This window comes from Triturus cristatus, chromosome 7 (genome assembly GCF_964204655.1).
Source record: "Triturus cristatus chromosome 7, aTriCri1.1, whole genome shotgun sequence".
In the NCBI taxonomy this organism is placed as follows: Eukaryota; Metazoa; Chordata; class Amphibia; order Caudata; family Salamandridae; genus Triturus; species Triturus cristatus.
The window spans coordinates 1,178,522,960-1,178,546,093 of record NC_140590.1 but is presented as its reverse complement, the minus strand read 5'-3'; the positions used below and the strand labels follow the sequence as shown (position 1 = coordinate 1,178,546,093).

Below are 23,134 nucleotides of genomic sequence, written 5' to 3'. Positions count from 1 at the left end.
TCAGTCTTGACCCTGTGCCCCATGGGAACAGTCCAGACCGAACTGCCAGGCCAGGTCCTCCCTGGACCAGAAACTAGCATCATGGGACTGGTTTCAGAGTATATCACCCTTCTTCGGCAAGGCTAGCTTGAATCCAGTGGCAGTGAGTAAGATAAACAACTCTCGCAAGTGGTCCACAGCTCGAACTTCCTTCCCAGTACCATGCCAAAAAGTTGGTAGACATTTCTCTGCAGCAGTTACCTTGGCCCAACTCAACACTGCATATAATTGACAAGCAGATACGTGAATGGCAATCATGTGGCAACCCAAAGGTCTCCAAGTAACTAATGTAGTCATTCCCTAGAGTTAAAATAACCCCACTACCCTGGTTAAGGGTGACTCCTGTTGACCTTGCTACTGTACGACAATACTATGGCAAAGTGGGCTTGTGTAAAGTACAAAAAAAAAAAGTGAGGAGTCTTGAAAAAGGATGAGCTACTTTCATGTGGGTTGCGCTTAAGCTCCAGATTTTGCTTTTAGAAGGTGAACTCTACAATACAGCATTGTATAATCAACTAACTAAAGGCGCAGGCGCTCTGGCCAACCGAGGTATGATCTTTGACAATCTACTGCAAGGTGAGGTTACAAGGGAGGGCTGCAGTTCTTCGGAGGGACGAGTTACTCCGAGCCCAGAGCATCCAGTGTACGCTTCTGCCCCACTAGGAGCGCATCGTTTTAGTCATAAAAGTCCATAAAGACCGGTCCAAAAACCACCACGCAGAGCAGTGAGGAAGCAATCATGAAGAGGATGGGGTTGATGGCACAAGCAACATTGGGGAGGGGCACCCCAGACATGCAACAGCGCAGGAGGAAGCGGTGCAAGTAGAAGACAATAAAACACTTCTGGAAGCGTTAGACGGTGGTGGAAGAGCACAGAACTAGCAAACAGCGATTGACCCAGGGCAGGGGTAAACACATGGAGTTGAAGTGAAGCAGGCGCTTGCTGAATAAATACAAGCAAGGAAATGAGGGACAGTGAAGCCAGCCAATGGTACACAGTGAGCGGGGTCTGAGCCCCTAGGCAAACAAAATAACTCGGAAGCCACAGCACCTCTGCCATCTTGAATGAGACGTGGTGGGGGCACAGTGCAAATGGCAAGAGGCAAACTTACTCAAGCGTTGAATTGCAAGAGCCACTGCCAGTGCCCTCAAAGCCCTTACGTTCTTTGGGAAGGGTGGGGGCAGCGATCTGATAGTATGGCAGGGCCCGTCATTGTTTAGAGCCACAAAAAGATTTGTCCAAGAAAAGCATCTCGCTGTAGAGTGAAGCTGTGGAAAAGTGCGACGTAGTGGACCTGGGAACAAGAAGCAGAACAAGCATTTGCAATGCAATAGGCCTCGCATTACTGCTAGTTTGAAGCATTAACATGGCAAATATACCTTCAGTAATGCAAGACCTAGTACATTGCGAATGCTTGTGTAGTGACCCAGGAACCAGCATTGTATGTCTCAGTGCAGTACCGCAAGCTGCCCCTAAAGGTCCCTAGTAAGCAAGGCACCAGCACTGCATGCCTAGGTGCAGTACTGCAAGCTGCTTTCAGAGGTCCCTAGCGAGCAAGGCACCAGCACTGCCGGTCTATAAAGTTGGCATTGTTTTAAACAGAAACAAACACTACAGTACGTCAACTAAAGCGTTGTAGAATATTCAGAAATAGACCAGTACCTCGATGCTCCTCTAAAAAGGAGTATTGTTATGAAATCTTTGTTGCACGATTTAAAAAAAAAAAAAAAAAAAAAAACTTGCAATATACAACTGAGATTTATTGCTAGGGGCTTTGCTACAAAATCTAAAAACATTGAAAGCCTAATCTAAAAAAACGCTGAAAGTCAAATTTGAACTGTTGAGAATTAAGAAAGGTCATGACAAAACTCTACAGCTTGATGTCCATGAAAGGGGTTGGCGTCTTCCTAGTAAGGGGGGGGGGAGTTGTATATAAAGCAGTATGGACAAACTGCTTATACCGTGCATCAATGTGGGGTCTGAAACATGTAGATCAGTGACCGGGACGGTAATCTCAGCGAGGCAGGGAGTCAGGTTACCTGTCTCACGGAGAAGGTAAACCTTGACAAGTGGTGTGCGAGCCCCCACAGGCCTGCCCGGGTGTAAAGTCCTTTCGAAAAGCCCTAAAGAAGTTGACCGATGTAAGGTACAGAACTGAAGCCCATCCGCTCCCAAGGGCTGGCACAGCATTACAACGGCAAATTTAAAGGATGTCACTCACTTATGGCCTAATTGCCAGATAAATATATGGAACTACAGATTACCTGTGTTTAACTCATTGAATGAGGATGTTAGAACGCACAGAACCGCCATACAAATCCAGACAATTAGCTGTTAAGCGTCCATTTTATTAGTCAGTTTATTAAAAAAGCACAGATACAAAAAAGTACATAAAACACTGCGAGTCAGAATATTCACTGTATAAAATAAACAAAGTTGCTGAGCCAAACAAAAGTGACAATTATCTACAAACTCTCTCCCCTCGTAATAAAAAAAAAGTCTGTGGCAGACTAGAGAGTACCAAGTCCGTGCGGTGCAAGTCATTCATAGCACTCGAGCTCCTACACGTAGTTCTTGCTGGGGTAGTCACTTCTGGGCTGTGAAGCGGCCGCGTTGTATCTCGCAGAGTAAGTGTCGTCTTTTTTGGGGCAGGAGCAGCACAACAGGCCACCCCCGAGCAGCAACAAGGCGGAGGAGGCCCAGCCGATATACAAGGACGCCCCCAGCTCCCGCTTCTGAGCGTCGACCACCAGTGGGTTGTAGAAGTCACGAATTACAGAGTTGGCGGACCAGCAGACCGGGATGAGCATCAGGACGCCAGAAATGACGAAGATGATGCCAGACACGACGCAGATCTTGGCCTTGGCATTCTCCTCCTCCACGCAGTTCGTGCACTTGGCGCCAATGACGCTGGCGAACAGGGCCAAGATGGCGACGAGGATGGCAATGACGGCTAGAGCACGCGCCGCCTGCAGGTCCTGGGGCAAGGCCAGCATGGAGTCGTAGATCTTGCACTGCATCTGGCCGGTGCTCTGCACGATGCAGTTCATCCACAGGCCCTCCCAGATGATCTGCGCCACCACAATGCTGTTGCCGATGAAGGCCGTCACTTTCCACATGGGTAGAGCGCAGGTGACGATGGCACCGATCCAGCCAATGAGGGCCAGGGCCATGCCGAGGATCTGGACTCCAGTGGAGGCCATCTTGTCTTGCAGTGGATGGTGTATTAAACCTGCAAGAAAGAAAAAAAAAAGTTAGAGATATCCATGCACCGCTCAGAAAACACCAAAGACAAAATGCACTAGTTTCATAGAAATGTTAGCATTGCAGAACACAACCCTCTATCAAGACCCTATGTGGGCGCCATAATTAAAAAACAGTGTTCACTGGGCGCCACAGATCAGATGACGCCATGTTTGACCAAGCCAGGTATTCCGCTGAGGGAGCATTGTAAAGAGGCCAGCTTGTCTTTACGCCGGATCTCAGCAGAGAGGATGCAACTGCTGCACACGGTTAAACGCGCCAATTAGCGCCTCTAAAAATTACCAGTTTTTCATGATCACCTCAGAGCTTAATAGGGCGTATATAGAAGCGGCGCAGCAAGTGGCATAACTTGTTGGGTGGGGGTGCTGCAAGTACATGGCGCCCCCTCCCGTTGCGCCACTGGGTGCAGCGTGTACAGTGGCGTCAGAGTGACTCGCCACAAGATTTGTATTTTATTGCATGGAGATATGTAAGGGGGGCATGTATGCCACAATACAGCTTTGAAAAAAATATACATTAGACAATTGTCAGACTACTTTGCCAACTGAGGGGAATTTCAACGTGCCAGCCTTGTAGTGGGCAGGCATCTATGACGGGTTACAAACACTAGTGGCGTGGTTCGATAAATTCACTTGTTTGTAGACAAATCGCCCGACCAGTGAGCCCCCCCCCCCCCCCCCCCACGGCAAAGCGCAGCGGTGGAAATGCCGGGCGAGAAACAGACACGGGCGGCTGGAAGCACCGTGGGAAAGCGGGGTCAGGCGGTGGGACGGCGCCATGGTTACCCGCGCCCCTTCATAGCTCCTGAGCACTTCAGCGCCTTTCCGAGAGCGGCGGCCCGTCTCTTATCCGCGGGATTATGAGTGATTAGGGCGCAAGAAACACCGAGATGGGCTCGACAGTACCGCCAGCTCAAAGCACCGGCACTTACTGTACATCAACAGTCTCCGACTCCAAGCACATGAGGTAGGGCGAACACCCGCGACATTAGCAGACAGTAAGAAGGAGAAACCCTGCAAGAGTGAGACAATGGGATGGGGGGCTGAGGAAGGACGAGCGGAATCCAGGGTCGGGCTTCTGGCCCAGCACTTCATTCTTCTGCAAGTTAGGTACTGGACACCGCACTCTTCGAATACTAGCGCCTAGAAGCAAAGGAAAGTTTTCGGGCTCTGACTTTGCGCCAGCTAGAGATCCACACAATCCCCCCCCCAGTTCTCATTTACCCCCTCAGGGGCCAGTTACTATCGCCGACAGCGGGGCGGCCACTCCTACGAACAAGCCTAGCCACCTTACTGAACCCGGGCCCCAGGCGCTGCTAGCTTGTACCAGTCCTACCCACCCCATCTGCACGAACCCGCTCACGAGCCTTCCAGTGCTAGGCAGGGATGCTGGGTCCAGGCAGCCGCGCATTGCCTCACGCCGGGACACTTCGTACCCGACCACCCTCCCCGTTACTCAGAGGCGCCTCCTGTCCGAGGAAGATGCCCTACCTGCGGAGGGGCTGGGCCTGCGCTTGCTTCGGTACAAGTAGTTTTGATGGAGCTACGTGCAGAATGCCGAGGATAGCGCTTCAGCAAAGAGCATTAAAGGCAACGGTCGCGTAAACAAAACGCTTCCCTAGAGGAACACAAGGTACGAACCACTGGGGATGAGAGATGCCAGGAGAAGCAAGAGAAACCGAGCCAGCAGCACAGTGGGTGAAGACAAAATAGGGCTGCCCTCACACACATTGGGGGGACCCCTCTAAGTTCGACATGTCTTGAATGTAGGAAGACAGGATACAACCAGACCTATTAGTAGCTCCTGAAAACTCAAGTCAGAGGTTAAACAAACAGCGGAGCCTGTGACAAACAACATCCCCTCACACTTACCTGCGCAACAAGGAACCTCTAGCTGCAGCTCGCACCAAGAACAGAAGTCTCTGGTTCGCTCCCCCTCCTGGGCTTATATGGGCGGCCGCCCCGCCCCCACCATCCCTGCACTCACCAGCGCCTCATCACAGGTGTCAAGACGCCCTGGCTAAACCCACCGAAACCGAGGCCTTCCGGGGCTGGGCATGATGAAATCGGAGGAGGGGCAGGACGCTCTCGGGAGGTCTCACAGAAACCGATCTTGCACCACCCCCTACCCCCAAACTGGGGTGCCTGTCAGGTTGGGCGCTCACTTGTTCTCTGGCCTCTAATAAATCACTTATTTCTACTATAAACACCGCCGACGTTTTCTCAGACGTAAACACGCTTTACAACAGGTGCTTGCTTCCCTGTGCATTCCCCGGCCACACCCAGTGCGTTACTTTACATCAGGCCTGGTTTGTACACAATATTCCTGCTTGGACACATTAGTCGATGCTGCTATAAAAATGTTATTTTACAAATTTGACAATTCAGGTTTCCTGGCACCGTAATGTTACCGAGGAGGCATCGCGCCGTGTCTGGGTTTTTAACAACCTTATGCATTCAGGGCGTTACAGTACTGATTCGTGCACGCACTTCTTTGCTTAGGGACAAAGTCGATGGTGTTGTAGCAGCCCCCTGTGGCATGGGGTCTCCTGATAACCGTAACAACAACCCCAGCATGTGAAGGTCTCGTTGGCAGAAGGTGGGACGGGTGCCCGATTTCGCAAGGTGCTGTGCCCGTGGGATATGGTTGTCACCTTTATGGAAGAAAAAACACGCGCTCATGTGCTGTTTTAAGATCCCAGAAAGGGTACTAAACAAGGTCGCATGCGTTCATCGTTTTTCTGCCTTTGTTTACTTTACTTATTAGTCCGAGATCGTTAACGTGGCTTTAGAACATATTTAAACGTGTTTTCTATTTTTTTGTGCTGTTTGCAGTATGTATAGATACGACCTAAAAAGATCGGCTTTGGGCGAGTTTGCTTATCTTTGTACCGGCCGGGAGTCGGTAGAAACCCGGTCAGGTCACCTGAGCCTCAGGTGACAACCCTACGAGGGAGCTGGGAGGTACAATCGAGCGCCTGCATAAGTTGACGAGAAATATGCAAAACACGTGTCCCTCCATTGTTACACATCCTCCTGTCCATGAAATGCAGGGTCGAGTCATAGAACCTGGAGCTTTCATGGTGTCACGTGTCCTAGTTGAATAGCTTACCGCTTACGTGCGTTTTTGTTGCATTGTGGGACTTGTGGTCTTTTCCACTGTACAAACGCAGTTCAACAAAACAGAGGGGCAGATTTACAAGCTACTTTTGCCTCACTTTTCCCATGTTAAAAGTGGCACGGGGGCTTGTAAATCTGCCCCAGAGTATGTCAAGTAAGACTGGATAAGTTATTACCTGCGGTGGGGCTGGTCTTAAGAGCTCTGTATAGTTCCGTGAGAGGGAGGCGGTCGTACCTCAGTGAGGTGCGCCACATATATTTTTGCGTGGGTTAGTTTGAGACACCCAGTCATACCTCAGATGCGCTCAATGGAGGGCTCATATACCTCAGTGAGGTACACTGCCAGGTTTGCATGTACTGAAGAGCCGCTCTGTGATGCCCTGTAAAGTGAAGCACACACTTTTGTTTTTGCGGTCTCATATATCTCACTTTAAAGCCCGCGTGTTTTGGCTGGTGTGCCTGGCAGGGCAGGGGAACTCCCTGAAGCGATCGAAACCTGTGGAGGAAGGGTGGTCGGGTTGCGGTGGGGGAGGGGCAGTTTCGGTTTGTTGGGTATCTGCTCCCCCCACACATCTTTGTTCCCTAGACCCCTCCCCGCTGAGCGTGCAACCATGGGCCCCCAGCTCCTCCCACAGGCCCCTTTGTGTAAGCAGGGGGAGCTTCTCACCTTGTTCGTAAAACCTGTTCTATTGATATGTGTAAATCAATACCCCTCCCCTCGGCCCCACTTCCCCTCCTGCCTGGCAGGCTGGGAGCCTTCCTTCATTCATTAACTCAACAAAAATGCCCTTCGTTCGTTTCTCTTCCAGTGCCCCTTGTGTAACAAAAGGAAACCCCGCTTCCTCCGCTTCGGGCATTCTTGAGGACAACGAAGCTTGCAAGTTCTTCTGATGCGTATTTAAAGTTAAGGACCATAAATAAATGCCACCAAGAGAGCCTTTATCATTAGGGGGTCTGCAAAATAGCCGTGGTACATCAAACAAAAGAAATACCAGAATACAAAACAAAAAGCTTACACGTATGACGTGTCAGATATTGTCAGGGACAAGAGGAGATCTTCACGACTACATGTCTCAGAATGCACTGGGCCTCGCTCGGAGCGGAGGCCCGCACAGGCCTACGGGTCGCGTGAGGCCGGTGGTCTGCACCTAGTGACATATATGATGGAGGGTGCACCTTCTCTAGCTCTCAGCCCCCGTTTGGCGGCGTGGGTTGGGCTCGGGGCACAAAGGATCTACTGGGCCCAGCCGTGGGGGCTGCAGTTGGTTGTTTCCACTGTCCCTGTTGCTCTGGAAACTTGGCCAGGTTCAAGCCGCCCTTCAAAACGTGGCTGTCAGTGGGAGCGATGGCGAGCAGTCACCGGCATCTGAGGGAGGTTAGTGTGGAGGGCGCAATGCGCCCAGACCTCAGCAGACACCCATCCATTTTTTATTTCAAAAGTTTTATATAGCGCTAGCATGACCCGTGGGTATCAGAGCGCTTTACATACTCACAGGAGAGAAGAAACATTTGCATTACATAGCAGGACCTAAGGAAGCAAAAAATATATGAGTAAAACATAATAATTAGGCAAACAGTGAAGGTGGGGAGAAAAAACGCAGGTGGTTGACACAGTCAAGTAACCACCATCCTTGATGGTCAAGTGAGAGGGGAGTAAACTAGGATATTGAAGTCTAGGTTCTATTATGTTGGTTGGTAAAGTATTTGTTGGGGAGGTGGAGTTTCAGGTCCCTTTTGAAGGAGGGGTTGCATCTGAGGTCTATAGGGAGTGAGTTCCACATCCTGGGTACGTTACCAGAAAAGGATCGGGACTGAGTGGTTTTCCTTTTCCATTTCGGAGGGATGAGAAGAAGTGAGTTGGAGCTTCTCAGAGTTCTGGATTTTACTGCTTTTACCAGTTTGTTGTTTAGGTAGTTGGGGGAAGGTGAGTGAAGCGTTTTGTGTGTGATGCAGGCCAGTTCCATGCAGCAGCATGCTTGTCCAGAGCAGTGCTTTTTTCAGAACAAAGAAAAGTACTTTATTACTCAAAAGACGCATTACTACAAATAGCATCAAATACCTGATATGTGGGTGAGAGGCTAACCTATCCAGTGGCGTAACAAAAGCCCCCCGCAGCCTAGCGCTGCGCGGGGGGGGGCAAGAATGAGACCCCCCCAGCACAGAGCACAGTATCCTGGCCACAGAACTTCTGACTGAGTTGGGGACTTCATGTAGTTTGCAGGGGGTCTTCCTCAAGTTTAATTACGCTAGTTTTGTTACGCTAGTGAATATATCTATGAAGGCTGCACCTCCTCACTCCACCCCTTCTGCCCCCTTTCATACTAGGGTCTTTTAGGTGTTGAAAACAGTGCAGGTGTAGCACTTCCGTTTTTAGGTCGAAGCCTACCAACAACTTCTTGTGGGAATTTTGGATGCTTATGTGGAACTGTAAAATGGATAAGTTTCATGACTCAAAGCAAACTTTTTTCGCTGTCATTGTTGAAAACAACGTGAAAGGAGGGAGAGCACAACTGCTGTGTAAGAAACCCCTCACCCACCTACCTAGTAGGTGGCATGCTTCATCATCGGGGCCCAACTGGATTGTCTAGCACAATCCAGTTGTGCTACAACGCCTGAGATACAGCGGAGCAGGGTTTTGAGCAGTAAGTGGAGTGCTATATGTGAAGTGATTAAGAGTTAAAAAAGTCTCTGGGAGATGCCCTATGAAAAAACTTTAATTATAAGGGTCCCAAGACTAATGTAAAAAAGGGGTTTTGCGGGATACGTAATTAGGAATGTTATTTTCCTTATATCCCTAGTAACTAAGGTCAACTAGTTTCAGCCTTCTTGATGGTTCTAGAGGCTTTCGTCAGGACCAGCCAAAATTAATAATAAAAATAATTTTGATGAATGGCCGTAAAAACAATGTACAGGCCACGTGTAAATAGCGGAACCGATCGCCGCCCTAGGTATTTCGGACCTGTCCTCCCTTACAAACTGGCAAGCGGAGAATCATACGGCGTTCTAATTCCAGAGGCATAACAACCTCTCTACTCAAGTAATCCAAAACGGAGTTACTGTGAGTACCTTTTCACTACACTCACAGCACACTTTAGGGTGTGTGCTGATATTTACACGTGGCCTGTACATTGTTTTTACGGCCATTCATCAAAATTATTTTTATTATTAATTTTGGCTGGTCCTGACGAAAGCCTCTAGAACCATCAAGAAGGCTGAAACTAGTTGACCTTAGTTACTAGGGATATAAGGAAAATAACATTCCTAATTACGTATCCCGCAAAACCCCTTTTTTACATTAGTCTTGGGACCCTTATAATTAAAGTTTTTTCATAGGGCATCTCCCAGAGACTTTTTTAACTCTTAATCACTTCACATATAGCACTCCACTTACTGCTCAAAACCCTGCTCCGCTGTATCTCAGGCGTTGTAGCACAACTGGATTGTGCTAGACAATCCAGTTGGGCCCCGATGATGAAGCATGCCACCTACTAGGTAGGTGGGTGAGGGGTTTCTTACACAGCAGTTGTGCTCTCCCTCCTTTCACGTTGTTTTCAACAATGACAGCGAAAAAAGTTTGCTTTGAGTCATGAAACTTGTCCATTTTGTTTGACCATATTGTTTTGGGGAAGAGGACAAGTTTTTCTTTTTCCTCGCTCTCTTGTTGTTCTTATTTATGTGGAACTGTATCCCACCCATTGCTGACCATTGGCCTTGTGGTTTGTAACCCACAGTTACTTGCTTCCTATTTGCTGGCTTTATTTGTTTTAGGCGGTCCTGCTTGAGTTCACCCCTCTGTGGAGGATTGCCTGTTTACTGTATCCTTCCGAATGTTCGCTTTCTGTAAACAGGCCTATACATCTTGTTCTTTTCTTGTCACATTTGCTGCACATTCAAAGACAGAGGTCAAATGTCAGTCTCTGTTTTCTGAGGGAGATTGGTGTTTGCTTTTATTTCTCTGATAATGTGACCATCCCCATTTCAAGAGATCTACAACCACTACAAAACCCCACAAACAACTCCTGTACACCCTTTTACCTCAACTGCCACACAATGGCACCTTCACTATCACACAAAACACCACTCTGTCCTATACCACTATCAAATCCACACATTACCAACACAACACAAATCCTCATTATACATAACCTTAATCCCCTAAAACACACACTCCCTGTTCATATGAAACACTATCTCTACCCTTTGTTTGTTCCTTATAAACCCCTTTCCATCACCAGAAAACCAATACTCAACCCTCCCTCATATCATCCACCAACAACCCCATCTCCTCTTTTTGCCCAAAACACAGAACCAACCAATCCTTACACTCCACTCCACCACACATCTTACCTCTTCAAGCTATCAAATCTAACACAAACACTCATAACTCCAGCGGATGTGTCGTTCCATAAGGACGGAGGAGCGTCACCCACCCTACTGCCAGTGCAGCACACATGAAAAATAAAACAGTAATACAATTATTTCATTACCGTTTTATTTTTCAGTGCAGTCGGCCAGACCGAGCCAAGTGTTGGGGCGGGGCCATCACTGCTGACTGGCAGCAGGGGTGAGAAATGGTGCACACCTAAAGTTTAAAGTGTGCATGTCACTTTAGCCGGCTGTCTTGTGATGGCCAGCCTGACATGCTCACCGTAAACTTCTCCAACGCAAGCTCTCTTAGACAGCTGGGTGGAGCGCAAGCACAGGCCTGTAGTGCCTGTAGGAGCGCTGAGCCATCCTTTTCCAAACAATCCTGGTTCTTTTCTCATGCTGGTTAATAGCATGAGAGCAGCATCTGGATTGGTTAGAGGAGTTGGCTCAGAGATCCCTTACTGCCTTTTTGCAACAGACTGCGGGACTGGAGAGAAGAAGGTAAGTAAGTAAAAAAAAGTACTGTTTTACTTAGTTTTACACACTGCAAGACAGTGTGAGAAACTCTCACTGCCTTTAGCCTCAACTGCAGAGCTCTTAATCATGGCCCGTTATAAACACTGTTTATAGCGGACTACGATTCAGAGCTTTGGGGGTTGCGCCTAAGGGAATTCCTGAAGTGCCCGCTTCATCACCCCACCAGTTTCTAAAGCAATCACCCGTCACTGAATAACTTTTCCATCCCCTCTCATGCACCACATACACTTTTCTCCAGCGCACATCAACATCCCCTTTACCATTCAACTTTCACTCACCAACAGTACTTTACATCCAAATCCTTCACAAAAATCCACTACATAAATCTCATCTCACTACTCTACAAAAACAAGACATAACACACACACACACCAGCACATCAAAATCTCACACACATACAATTTCATACTACATTCTGTCACAAAATAGAAACAAACACCCACTCCCACCCTCATGACTACACACAAACAGATCCTAAACTATCTTTATTCCCAGATTTTGTATCTTCACCAACATCTACCACAAAAAATCCAACACAACAAATCTCATTCAACCACCTCTCATCCGTTGGACAATTTAGAGCCTTAAACCATGACCCACACGCTCCACCACCCCTAACCCATACATGTTCCACCCTAAACAGACACAAATGAAATAAACAACATGCCACTAATCACAACTTCGCAACTCCTTGCTTTTTAGACAAGTGTACCATACAAAACCAACACAGCTCAGCAACTCACTCTCAACCACCATCTCTACAACCTACACACACCAACCCTAAAAATGCCTTCTAAGTCTGCTGGTTGAGGGTTATGATATAGACAAACACCACTATTGCTATCCTCATTCAGTTAACACCAGCAATAATAAGACACCGGCTACAAGTTCAAAGAATACGGCTCACTCTTCTAGAAAACAAACTCACACCACCACCAAAACACAATCTCTACACTGCTTACTGATAAATGCTTGACCAGTCTCTAAAAACAAGCACCACATCTACCGCCTGCTCACTGACACACAACCTGACTTACTCTTCATAACTTAATCATGTTTGGGAGATGACATGGCTCCAGTGTTGCATGACGCCGTTCCTCCAGGCTAACAAGCTGTCACACAAAATTGCATAGGCAAAAGAGGAGGTGGACTAGCTCTTATATTGAAGGAAACATTAAATCTCACCAGAGCTGACAACATGTCTATACAAGGTTGTGAGGCCCTCATTACCAGATGTAACCATACACTAACTTCCTACTGTATCTTTTTCCTTCTTTACAGACCACCACCTAGCAATGCAACATTCCCAGACACACTTTTAGACAGTTTCAAACCTGATAATACTACACTCCGACCTGTGCATTCTTGGTGACCTAAACATATGGTTTGAGAAACCCAATATGCCTCATCCAAAAACTATCATCACTGGCCTAGACACTCTGAACCTACATCAGATCGCCCTCAAACACACACACATCGCTGGACACATCCTACATGCCGTTTTGCAAATTCAGAACTAATTACTTTTCAAAGGATTACTCCAGTCACATGGACCATTTGGGACCTTTCCAACACAAAACACCACAAATCAACACACTTAAGGCCACCTTACATGCTTCCACCTATCGACTGTGGAACAAACTCAATTTTGAATATTTTTTTAAAAACTAACATCTAACAAAGATCTAGACACAATAATTTCAGTTAAAAAACTTTGAGTGGTTCCAGGAATCTTTTGATATCCTATTACCACTAAGAGCAACAAATCGGGACCAAAGAAAACAAGCACCTTAGATTAAACAACAAACTACAAAGCTGCAACTCACCTCTAAAAACAAATAACAATCAAGACAAACTTCACCTACACAAATTTAACAGAATATGCAAGCCAACATTAAAAATCGCAAAAAAATTTACTATTGAGACAGAATTCAAAATGCTAAATGTTCAAACAAAGAATTTTATAAAAGTCTCACCGGATTTCATAAACCTAAATGAACAGAGGGAACTCATCCCATTACTCAAGAATTTACTAACAAACCGGCAAATCATCCCACAACATTAGCCAATATGTTGGACTCCTATTTAAAACAACGGAAAACCACAAGCACCACCCCCCCTCCCCCCCTCTAAGAGTAGGCTAACCAGGCCTCTGCATTCCTTCAAACAAATATCACAAAGTGAATTTATGGATCTGGTCAAAGCAAGCAGGCCAGTCAACTGCCTATCTGACCCCTGCCCACCACAAATCTTCAAGAATATTCTTTTAACTACCTCTTCTGCCACACCAGTAAGAAGAATCATAAATAATTCTATAACTACAGGACTCTTCTCAGAAAACTTAAAAAAGGCATACATATGCCAATTATTAAAGAATCAAACCTGGACCTGCATGACCACACAACAGCAGACCGATTACTAATGGACCTTTCCTGGGCAAATAGATAAAAACAGCAGCATTCGCCCAGATTTCACAATTCATTAAAGATAGACCCATACTTTCCAACTTCCAAACAGGAGTCTGTCCTTAGGAAGAGGCAGAGAATCTGCCCTCATCGCCATCTGGGATGACCTTAAAAACAGTAGACCGCAACGGGGTTGGAGCACTTCTTCTTTTGGACCTCTCAGCTGCCTTCGACACAGTTGACTATGACAGTCTAATCCAAAGACTCTAAGACTCTATGAAGCCAATTTAGCAGGGACTGCTCCTGACTGGATCAGAGCCTACCTTCAAAACAGAAGAAATGTCATCTATACTTCCCTAAAGTATCAAAAGGAAGTAAGAAACCTTGGAATTACTGTGAACTCCAAGGTATCAATGAATGCCCAAGTGGACAAATTAGCAAGATCAAGCTTCATTTCTATGAAAACTCTGCGGCACATCTCCCCCACCTAGGATTTCCACACACAGTCCAGGCTGCTATCTTTTTTGTACTGTCTAAACTTGATTACGCCAATAACCTTGTATTATTATTATAGTTCTTTATTCGATTTGAGATAAATCATAAAAGCATTCACAATGTTAAAACAGAATTAAACATATCAAAATTTCTTCCCTATATTGATATCTCCACTAACATTATAGTCCACCTCCTAGATTAAAAGCTCTAAAAACACCGTAAAAATTATCAATGATCTGAAGTGACAACACACTCAATTCTAATTATTATAAATCCTTCTTCGGGTTCCTAATTTAAATGCAATCCTTAAAAAATTTACAACACAATGGAGGGTAAGAACATCTGAGGACATTTTTAGAAATAACAAGGCAACACAGATCTGCTTAATGCTAGTATTCCTGAGTAAAGTCTTTAAAAACCTTCTCCTTGGATAAGTATAATATGAGCAGATAAAAAGAAAATGAGAGGTATCCTGTGGAGACAGGTCGTCGCAGCCACAGGGCCCTCTCTCTTCTACATTTCTCATAAAACCCCCTGGAGATCCCAGGATTTGGTCTATCAGATTTAATCTTAAACAAGTTATTAAAAACCTCTCATGAGAACTGGTCAGAAGGATTAAATAAGGTGCTATAGTCGGGGTAGACTTCACTAGAATATAATTTCTGACAGACTCCTTTCCTAATTCGGTAGTCTCCCGTTGAGACTGACTAAACTTTAAATACAGTGTTTTAATGTCCGTCTTGTCTTTCTGGCTTATAGTGTCTATATCGCAGAACAGGGCTGAGCGACCCAAGTTATGAAAACCATCCCTCACATATTTTAACCAAGGGATTTTCGTGCATGGTCAAGCGTGAGGCAATCCTGGACCACCATCCTTGTCAGTCCAAGCTCTTCACTTAGCCAAATTTTCAACCAGAATGCTAGGGGTTTAACTGCTATGGTATCCGAGATGTACCCGGCCCCCATTTCTTCGTGCGCTATAAAGGCAGGGGTGCGGTTCGGTATCCTCAACAAGCGCCGCATGTAATTATTTTCCTCCCTTTGTAGATTGTTAAGCTTTACAAATCCCCAGACCTCACTTCCGTACAAAACCTTGGCACAGCAGATTGAATTATACAATTTTAAAATCACGTCCGGAGTCCAAACCCCTAGTCTTTGTCCATGGTTCATAATTGCACCTGTAGATTTAATCAGGGACAGGGCTTTATTATCGAGTAGATGCTTGAAGTTTAATCGGCCGTCGAATATTATACCTAAATAGGAAAATGCTGGAACCTTACCTAGTATGTGTGTCCCAATAGAAAAATTGTACGATTTCCCTTTCTTGTTCCCCATTTCCATCACATATGATTTCGTGAGATTCGGGGACATATCCAGACTCTCCATAAATCTCACAAAGCCATCGATTAGCAACTGCAACCCATGGGGGGTACGGGCTAGTAACACCGCGTCGTCTGCATAAAGCAGAACAGGAACTGCTCTTTCCCCTATCCTCGGCACGTCTGTCTTAATATCGCACAGGGCGGCATCCAACCCGTTGATATACAACGTAAACAAGAAAGGTGCCAATATGCACCCCTGTCTGACCCCGCTGGAGCATACAAATTTATCTGTAATATCCCCCTCCTGAGTGTAACGTACCGCGGCGGAGGTATTATGGTGCAGGGACTGCAGGATGTTAATTATAGCTATATCTACACCCTGATTGGCCATCAGCGACCACAGTTTTCTCCGGTTCACGCGATCAAATGCCGCTGTGAGGTTCATAAACACTAGATAGAAGATCCCCTCCTTCGCTAATGTATATTTGGCCGTGATGAGGTAAAGATTCAAACATTGCGCTACCGTGGATTTACCGGGGGGGAACCCATATTGAACGTCAGTGATTATATTAGTGGATTCAGCCCAGTCCATCAGCCTATTTAGAATCAACCGACCCAGAACCTTTGCTGATACATCAATCAGAGATATTGGGCGGTAACATTGCGGATTGTCCCTGTCCCCTTAAAAATGGGCACAATGATTGCAGACGACCATGAGCCTGGCATAGAGGAACTTATTGCTGCATTTAGCACCCTTGTCAGTAGGGGCGCCCATACCTCTGGATTGCATTTAAAGAGGTCAGGCGTGATCCCTTCTGGTCCTGGAGCCTTATGTCTAGTAAGGCCATCTATTCCCGCCCTTACTTCTGCTAAAGAAAAAGAGACCGGTCCACTGCTGACTAAACAAACTGTTGGTTGCGGTTCCTCCTGTATGTCTATGGTATGGTTATATAGGCCTTGAAAATACTGCCTCCAATGTTCAGGTAGAATATTCGCACTTAGCCCAGATTTATTCGGGTCTGAGAAACAAGGGCTGTTGATGGTCCTCCAGAACCATGCGGAGTCCTTCAACTGGGCTGCATCCACAAGCTCCTCCCATGCTAAACGCTGCAACTGGCCTTTGCGATTTTTTACCGCTTGCTTATAGGATGCTCGACATGCGCGCACCCATTCCCTGTCCCTAGGCTTCTGCGTGAGTGCCCCCTTCAATTTCCTCAGGGCCAGCGAGCAGTGACTGTCAAACCACCGCGGACTGTCCATTATGCGTCTCGATGTGGTTGACTACAACATGTTACTGACCCTTGTCGTGATATTAAAAAAAGCCTCCATCAGATCTGCCCCTCTTACCTCCAGGTTTAAGCAGTCACTAAAGTCTTTAGCCCCATTTTTAAATAAAACAGCGTTAAATTCAGCTGCGTCTACCTGGGCCTATCTAAGCCTCCTACCCTGGTCCACAGGTCTCAGTCTGTCCCTCTCCATCTGACTGCCCCGTGATGGATTATGACACTGAATTTCTAATGTTAAGGGATTGTGATCACTAAACGCACTATGTTCGATAGTGAATTTTATTATACTCCTGTCTAATGTGTGAGATATAAATATGTAATCAATCCCTGAGTGGCACCCTCTGCCTTTATATGTAGGGAGTGCAACACGACCAACCTTGTTAGTGGTCATATCCATTGTGTGAGTTAACCCAAAAGCATATAAAATACTTGTTAGCACCTTTCCCGTTTCCGTGTGTTCCACATGTGGACCTTTAGTAAGGAGACATGCTAGCCAAGTACCCTTAGCCACCTTTAGATGAGGGCACATATGGCAGTTAAAGTCGCCCACTAGGATCATTTGCGAGGTAGCATTTAGATTCGTTGTGTTATGCTCCAACCAGCTGTTTAACTCTGCTAGACTGTTTGGGCCCTGAGCAACTGACTGGGTGGCATTATAAAAATTTATTAAGGTGACCCTAAGTCCTTTCGATCTAAAGGACAACCCTTGTATATTCTTGGTGTCACACGTCAGCTCATTCCAGCTGCCGCGTAACTTCAGGGCAACGAACACTAACAAGCCCCCTATTGCCCGCCCTGCTCTTGCTTTAACCGCCGGGCGAAAGAAGGATTTATACCCTTCCATAAAAAAATTATCCTCCTTTGCCCATGTTTCCTGTAGGCATATTATATCAAAGCCCTTTACAAATTTAAGCCATTTAGGCACCCCAAGCTTGCTTGCCAACCCGGCTATATTCCAGGAAATGATCTTTATATGACCGGGACCAGTGTCCACCTCTGATTCAGGGGGACCACTATCTTTGCTACCATGATCGACTAGGCCCACCCTCATCTGGTCTGTCTCGTGCAGGTCCCTACGGACCCTATGTGGGACTTCTGTTGGCTCTACACGCGAGTCCCTAATCATGGATAAGGGTATAGGGGTTTCAGGGAGACTATCCTCACACTTACTGGCCGTCAGTCAGTCTAAATCATTTAGATCCCCTAATGGTGTAAAAGCGTTAGATTGCTCCATTGTCCCTCCCCAAGGGTTCCCGCTTGTGCCTTGTGTGTTGCTATCCCTGGCATTAACACCGGTAGATCCTAGCACTGGTCTATAAAAGAACCCTAATGGCATGGGTTTGATGTTGGTCCCTAAATCAAATAACCTAGCTGTATTTTACAGAATCCTGTGCATCAACCCCGGGTATCTTAGGGTGACAATTAAACAATCCCCTCCATAAGCTTTTTGAGACCTACCTATCCATGAGACCCTGCGGACCATGAGAATATGCCGGTAATTTTCCCTATGGAATCTAGTGAATTTGCACGGCCAGTGAGCCACCTTGTTAATTAGCTGCTCGGTGGTCTCTTTGCGCTTAAGTGTGTAAACTGGCACACCTGTTAGAACCACAGTGTACGGGGTACAGGCTGGGGGGAGATTAATAACTTGAAGTGCTTCCCTCTGGGTGTTCTCTGGAGCCCCCTGTCTATTCTGTTGTCGGTAATTTACAGTAGCCCTGTTTTCTATAGTTAACTCTAAATTAGGAGGGTGTCACTCCGTCCCTCTTATGTCTGCAACTCGAGTGATCGGGAGATCTGTTATGTCTTTATCATTCCCCCTCTGTATGGCCCCTCCCTGTGAACAATCAGTACACTTGTGTCCCCCTGCACCCTGCCTTTCCTCGAACGTTTTATACCTATTGTGTAATCCAAGGCCCTGGAGTATGGGGATGTCGGGAATAGCTGGTTCTGTTCTCACCTGTTGGATTGAAAGACTCCCCCCGTGTGCGAATCTTTACTAGATTGAATGCATCGTAGTTTCTCCTCGATTATATTTAACTTGTTCACTAAAGGCTCTAACATAATGGCCATCAATGTTTCTAATCTGGACCACTGGTCATTCTCACAATCACAGACTCGCGGGAGCTGGGGGTGTTCCTCTATGCAAGGGTTTTCTACCTCCACTGACTGGGCAAGGGTATTTACTCTAGATGGTAACTTCCTCGCTCTGGTCTTCTGCTTAGGCTTATGAATGGCTCTTCCCCTTGTGCATTTAGCCATTGGATCGTTTGTTGCTAAAGGGGTTTGAGCGGCACCGGGGTTAATTAGGCTAGCCCTCTGTGTCTTGCTTGATCTAGTACGAGCTGCTCTTTCCTCTCGACCACAAGCTGGAATTGGGTCCAAGGTTATCAGGGGGACTGAGTCCTTGCTGGACTCGACCAGAGAAGGGTTAATACTAACTGTAGTCGTCTTTTCCCCATTACCAGTACTGTGTTTCCCGGGCCCTGTTTCAACATTTTGCTGACACGTGCTCCCATTAATATTCCTTATGCCTGCCTCTTCTTGCCCCTCTTCCCCCTCTCCTCTCCTCCTCCTTTCTGCGGGCACGAGCTCTATGTCAGGCATAATACTAGCGGGTGATTTTGCCCCACTCAGCCCTCCCAACGATGACCTCTTATGGGTCACTATAGTATCCAGTGATAATCTTTTTTCAGTTAGGAGGATTTCATGCGTCAACACTGACTCCGCTCAAGTTAAGAAAGCATCTAAAGTTCCCACAAGTCCCCCTCCGCCTGATTGCATATCCTTCCGCTTAGCTCGTTTCGCCATATATTACGGGGAGACAAGGCGGGAACAGACAGGAAGCAGGGTCAACATTACCTTACGTGGCGGATGTCCTCCAATTATAAGCGTCAAAGGGGTGGCCCAGTCCGGTCTCCCACGGGCTCTAATGTGTGCAGACGGGCCCGCCCGTGGGGCCCGCGCGCGTTCCGCGAAGCGGGAGTCGCGACTAGTTAAGTAGGCCCCCCCAGGGCGGGCGCAAACAGCGTCACCAGCAGCGCCTCCAGGTGCGCTATCCGGTACTTCTGGGGCTTGTGGTCCCGGTAAAACTGTAGTGCAGGCGAAGCGACTCCTTTAAGTAATAAGGGCTTTATTGACCGAAGTCTTTAGAAGAAAAAAGAATAACAATAAAAAAAAAAAGAATAACAAAAGAAGGAATTCAATGTTCGTTAGGGAGTTCTTCACTCTCTTCCTTCAGAGAGTAGGGTGTCAGTTGCTGAGGTTCCACTCTTTCGGCACAGCACATAACGCTTCCCCACTCCGCGTTGGTAATGTGGAAAAAAACAACAAAAGAGAAAAAAAAAAAAGAAAGAAAGACCTGGTAAGGGGGCCGATTCCACGACTATGACACACAAGGGAAAGGGAGCGAAGGACTATACACCCCGACCGTCACCATGAGACGTGCTGCTTCTCTGAGGTAGATTTACGCACGTCTGAACTTGCACTCAATCAGATTGCCCACCCCTCTCTCCTGCCTTCCCCTTATTCCACACGGACCCCAGGGGGCCCGTACCTTTAGAAGCCACGACCCTCCTGGGCCGTGGCTGGCTCTTGCATTTTACCGGAAGGGGTCCGGCTCCCTCTTTTCCTCGGTTTGGACTGGCACCTGTTTGACCCGGTTCGGTCCCGATGAAGGCTTCTGGCTCTCCGAGTCCCGGGGGAACTAAGAAAGTTTCCGGTCCTCTCTCTGTCCTTAAAGGGCACGGCTGGGGGGCTCCCTCCACGCAGGCTCCGGGGGTCTCGGTTTTCCTGATTTATGTCAAGGTCGGTCGGCTTCCTTCTGAAACTTCTGTTTGCCGGTAACTCCCCAGTGTATGACGTAACGTCGTCCTCAATCACATGACCCCTTAGTTAAAGTCGTTTCTGAACTAGGCCCTAAACAGACATTTCACCAATGTTCCCCTACATTGGCCAGATTAACAACGTTTTCAACTTCTATGCTGTAGACGACAATAACTTTGTAACAGGGGGGATCGGACCAAGCGCGGGGCGGACCTACCTAATAGCTGGGGGAAGGTAACCGACTCCGTCTCCCCTCTTTTATCTCAGCAGCAGGATGAGTGGTCTAACCCGGATATGCAAACCTTTACCGATGACGAGGAAAAAGGACACTGTTTCTTTAACTGGGAAGATTTCTCCTTGAGCCACGCCCCCAGCGATGACGAGGAGGAGGCTTGGCCTTGAAAGTCCGGAAGAAGGCGGATGTCAGTGTGTGTGAACACTGGAGGAGTCGAGGAAGCAGAGTGGATCGAGAACGGACCAAGGCAGACGGTGTCCCGAGGAAAAGCAGAGGCGGAGCAGTCGCAAGATCATCCGGAGCCAGGAGGCCAATGACCCCGTGTGTCGCCCAGCCACGTTCTCGGAGGAGCGTGGCTCTTGCAGGTACGTGAGCGTTTCACGGGCTAGGTGGGTGAAAGGGGGAGACCGCCTACCCAGATTTAAGGTCCTCGTTGTCCCGGTATTCCCGCACTGAGCACTGACCTCACCTAGCTAGAAGTGCGGCGCACCGTGTGACTCCTCACTTCCCCTTTCCTCATCAACACTGTTTGAATGCACTACACTTATACCGAGTTCCTTTGTTTTCTTTTCCCGCTGCACTAACACGCTTCCCACTGACCGGACGGTCTCGAGCTGGATTGGATACGGAGAGGGCGGACCTCGCCGAGGGACCGAGACGCTCCAGGGAGGCCAAAAGAACCGCCATTACTATACTATAGACTGGTCACGTGACGCAGGCGTGTATTCAGACCAATAAAAGCTTCTTTGACCCCATCTAGTCTCCCAGTTGTTTCTCCTACCCAGCAAAAAACCTCTAACTTGTATCATCTTTATCAACTATAAAAAGACTGCAACAAATTCAGAACTCTGCTGCCAGACTACTCCAACATGTAAAGCCACAAGCCCACATCTCCCCTGCCTTGAAAGCCCTACATTGGTTACCGGTTGCCCGAAGATCCACCTTCAAACTGCTTTGTAGCACCTGCCAATGAATACAAGGAACGGGACCACTTTTCATCGGGAAGAAAGTCAACAAATGCACACAACAACAGAACCTCCAGTTCAGATTGGCACCTTACCTCAAAACCCCAGGATATACAGAAAAAAACATGGGTGGTACATCTTTCTCTGTTCAAGCAGCCAAACTATGGAATGAATTACCCTCAGACATAAGATCCACAGATAACTATCTTATTTTCAGAGGACATCCCAAGAGTTGGTTCTTTCCTACATAACCACCATACGCAAACACAAATGTACAGCATATGCCTGTGTATGTAACCATTTACCATTTGATTTTTTGTATGTATTTGGATATGTGCAATTCTTTGTACATTGTACAGAGTTGCGTTGCAGAGAGGTGTAAAAAGGGGCATGGCCTCGGACTACCTATCTGCAATGCTGCTCTGTGGCGCTTACTGGAGGTACCTGGTTGGCTAGTTGGCCCCCAGAGACCCTCAGGATTCAAGGGGACTTAATCCCCCAACTTAAAACGTGCCACGAGGCTCGTTTGCACACTTGTGACATCAGGCCCCACCCCCTCCCTTCACCACTGTGCAAACGGGCCCTCTGGTGCATTGTAAGTTGGGGTATTAAGTCCCCTTAAATCCTGAGGGACCCTTGGGTCCAACCAGCCCATCAAGTACCTCCAGTACGCGCCACAGAGCCGCGTTGCAGAGAGGTGTAAAAAGGGGCGTGGCCTTGGACCACCTCTCAGCAAAGCAGCTCTGTGGCGCTTACTGGAGGGACCTGGTGGGCTAGTTGGCCCCTAGGCACCCTCAGGATTCAAGGGGATTCAATCCCCCAACTTACAACGTGCTCGGGGGCACGTTTGCACAGTGGTGGAGGGAGGGGGAGGACCTCATATAACAAGTTAGAAATCCTGCTGTGTGGGAGTGGGAGTGGTTCTGTGGATGATGTAATCAGTGATGTCCTTTGAAATGTCATCAGTGATGTCACTGACCATGTCATGAGTGATGTAATATGTGAGGTGATCAGCAGTGCATTGTGGGGTCATAAGTTATAGTTAGCTCAGGTAAATATAACTGCCGAATTTCACTGGTTTTGTACGAGTGAAATCTGAGCCGAACTATGTCTCTGTAATCTTTGTTTTTTTCAAAGATTTTTTTGTTAGTAAACTAAACAACCCAATTACACAACTTTCCACATACATCCAATCCACACGACAAAATTCAACAGTACACATAATTAAACTCCACTACATACCACTGCACAAATACCATTACATATAATTACA

General features: G+C 47.2%; 1 protein-coding gene across 1 annotated transcript; it reads right to left on the bottom strand.

Annotated features, from left to right (window-relative positions):
- Positions 1-2,367: 2,367 nt before the first annotated feature.
- LOC146811386 (claudin-6-like) lies at positions 2,368-5,468 on the bottom strand. Its single transcript, XM_085618497.1, has 2 exons — positions 5,176-5,468; positions 2,368-3,272 (listed from the first exon to the last, which is right to left on the bottom strand). Exon 2 carries the CDS (start codon positions 3,241-3,243, stop codon positions 2,602-2,604), a length of 642 nt encoding a protein of 213 aa, XP_085474623.1. The 5' UTR covers positions 3,244-3,272; positions 5,176-5,468; the 3' UTR covers positions 2,368-2,601.
- Positions 5,469-23,134: the final 17,666 nt, after the last annotated feature.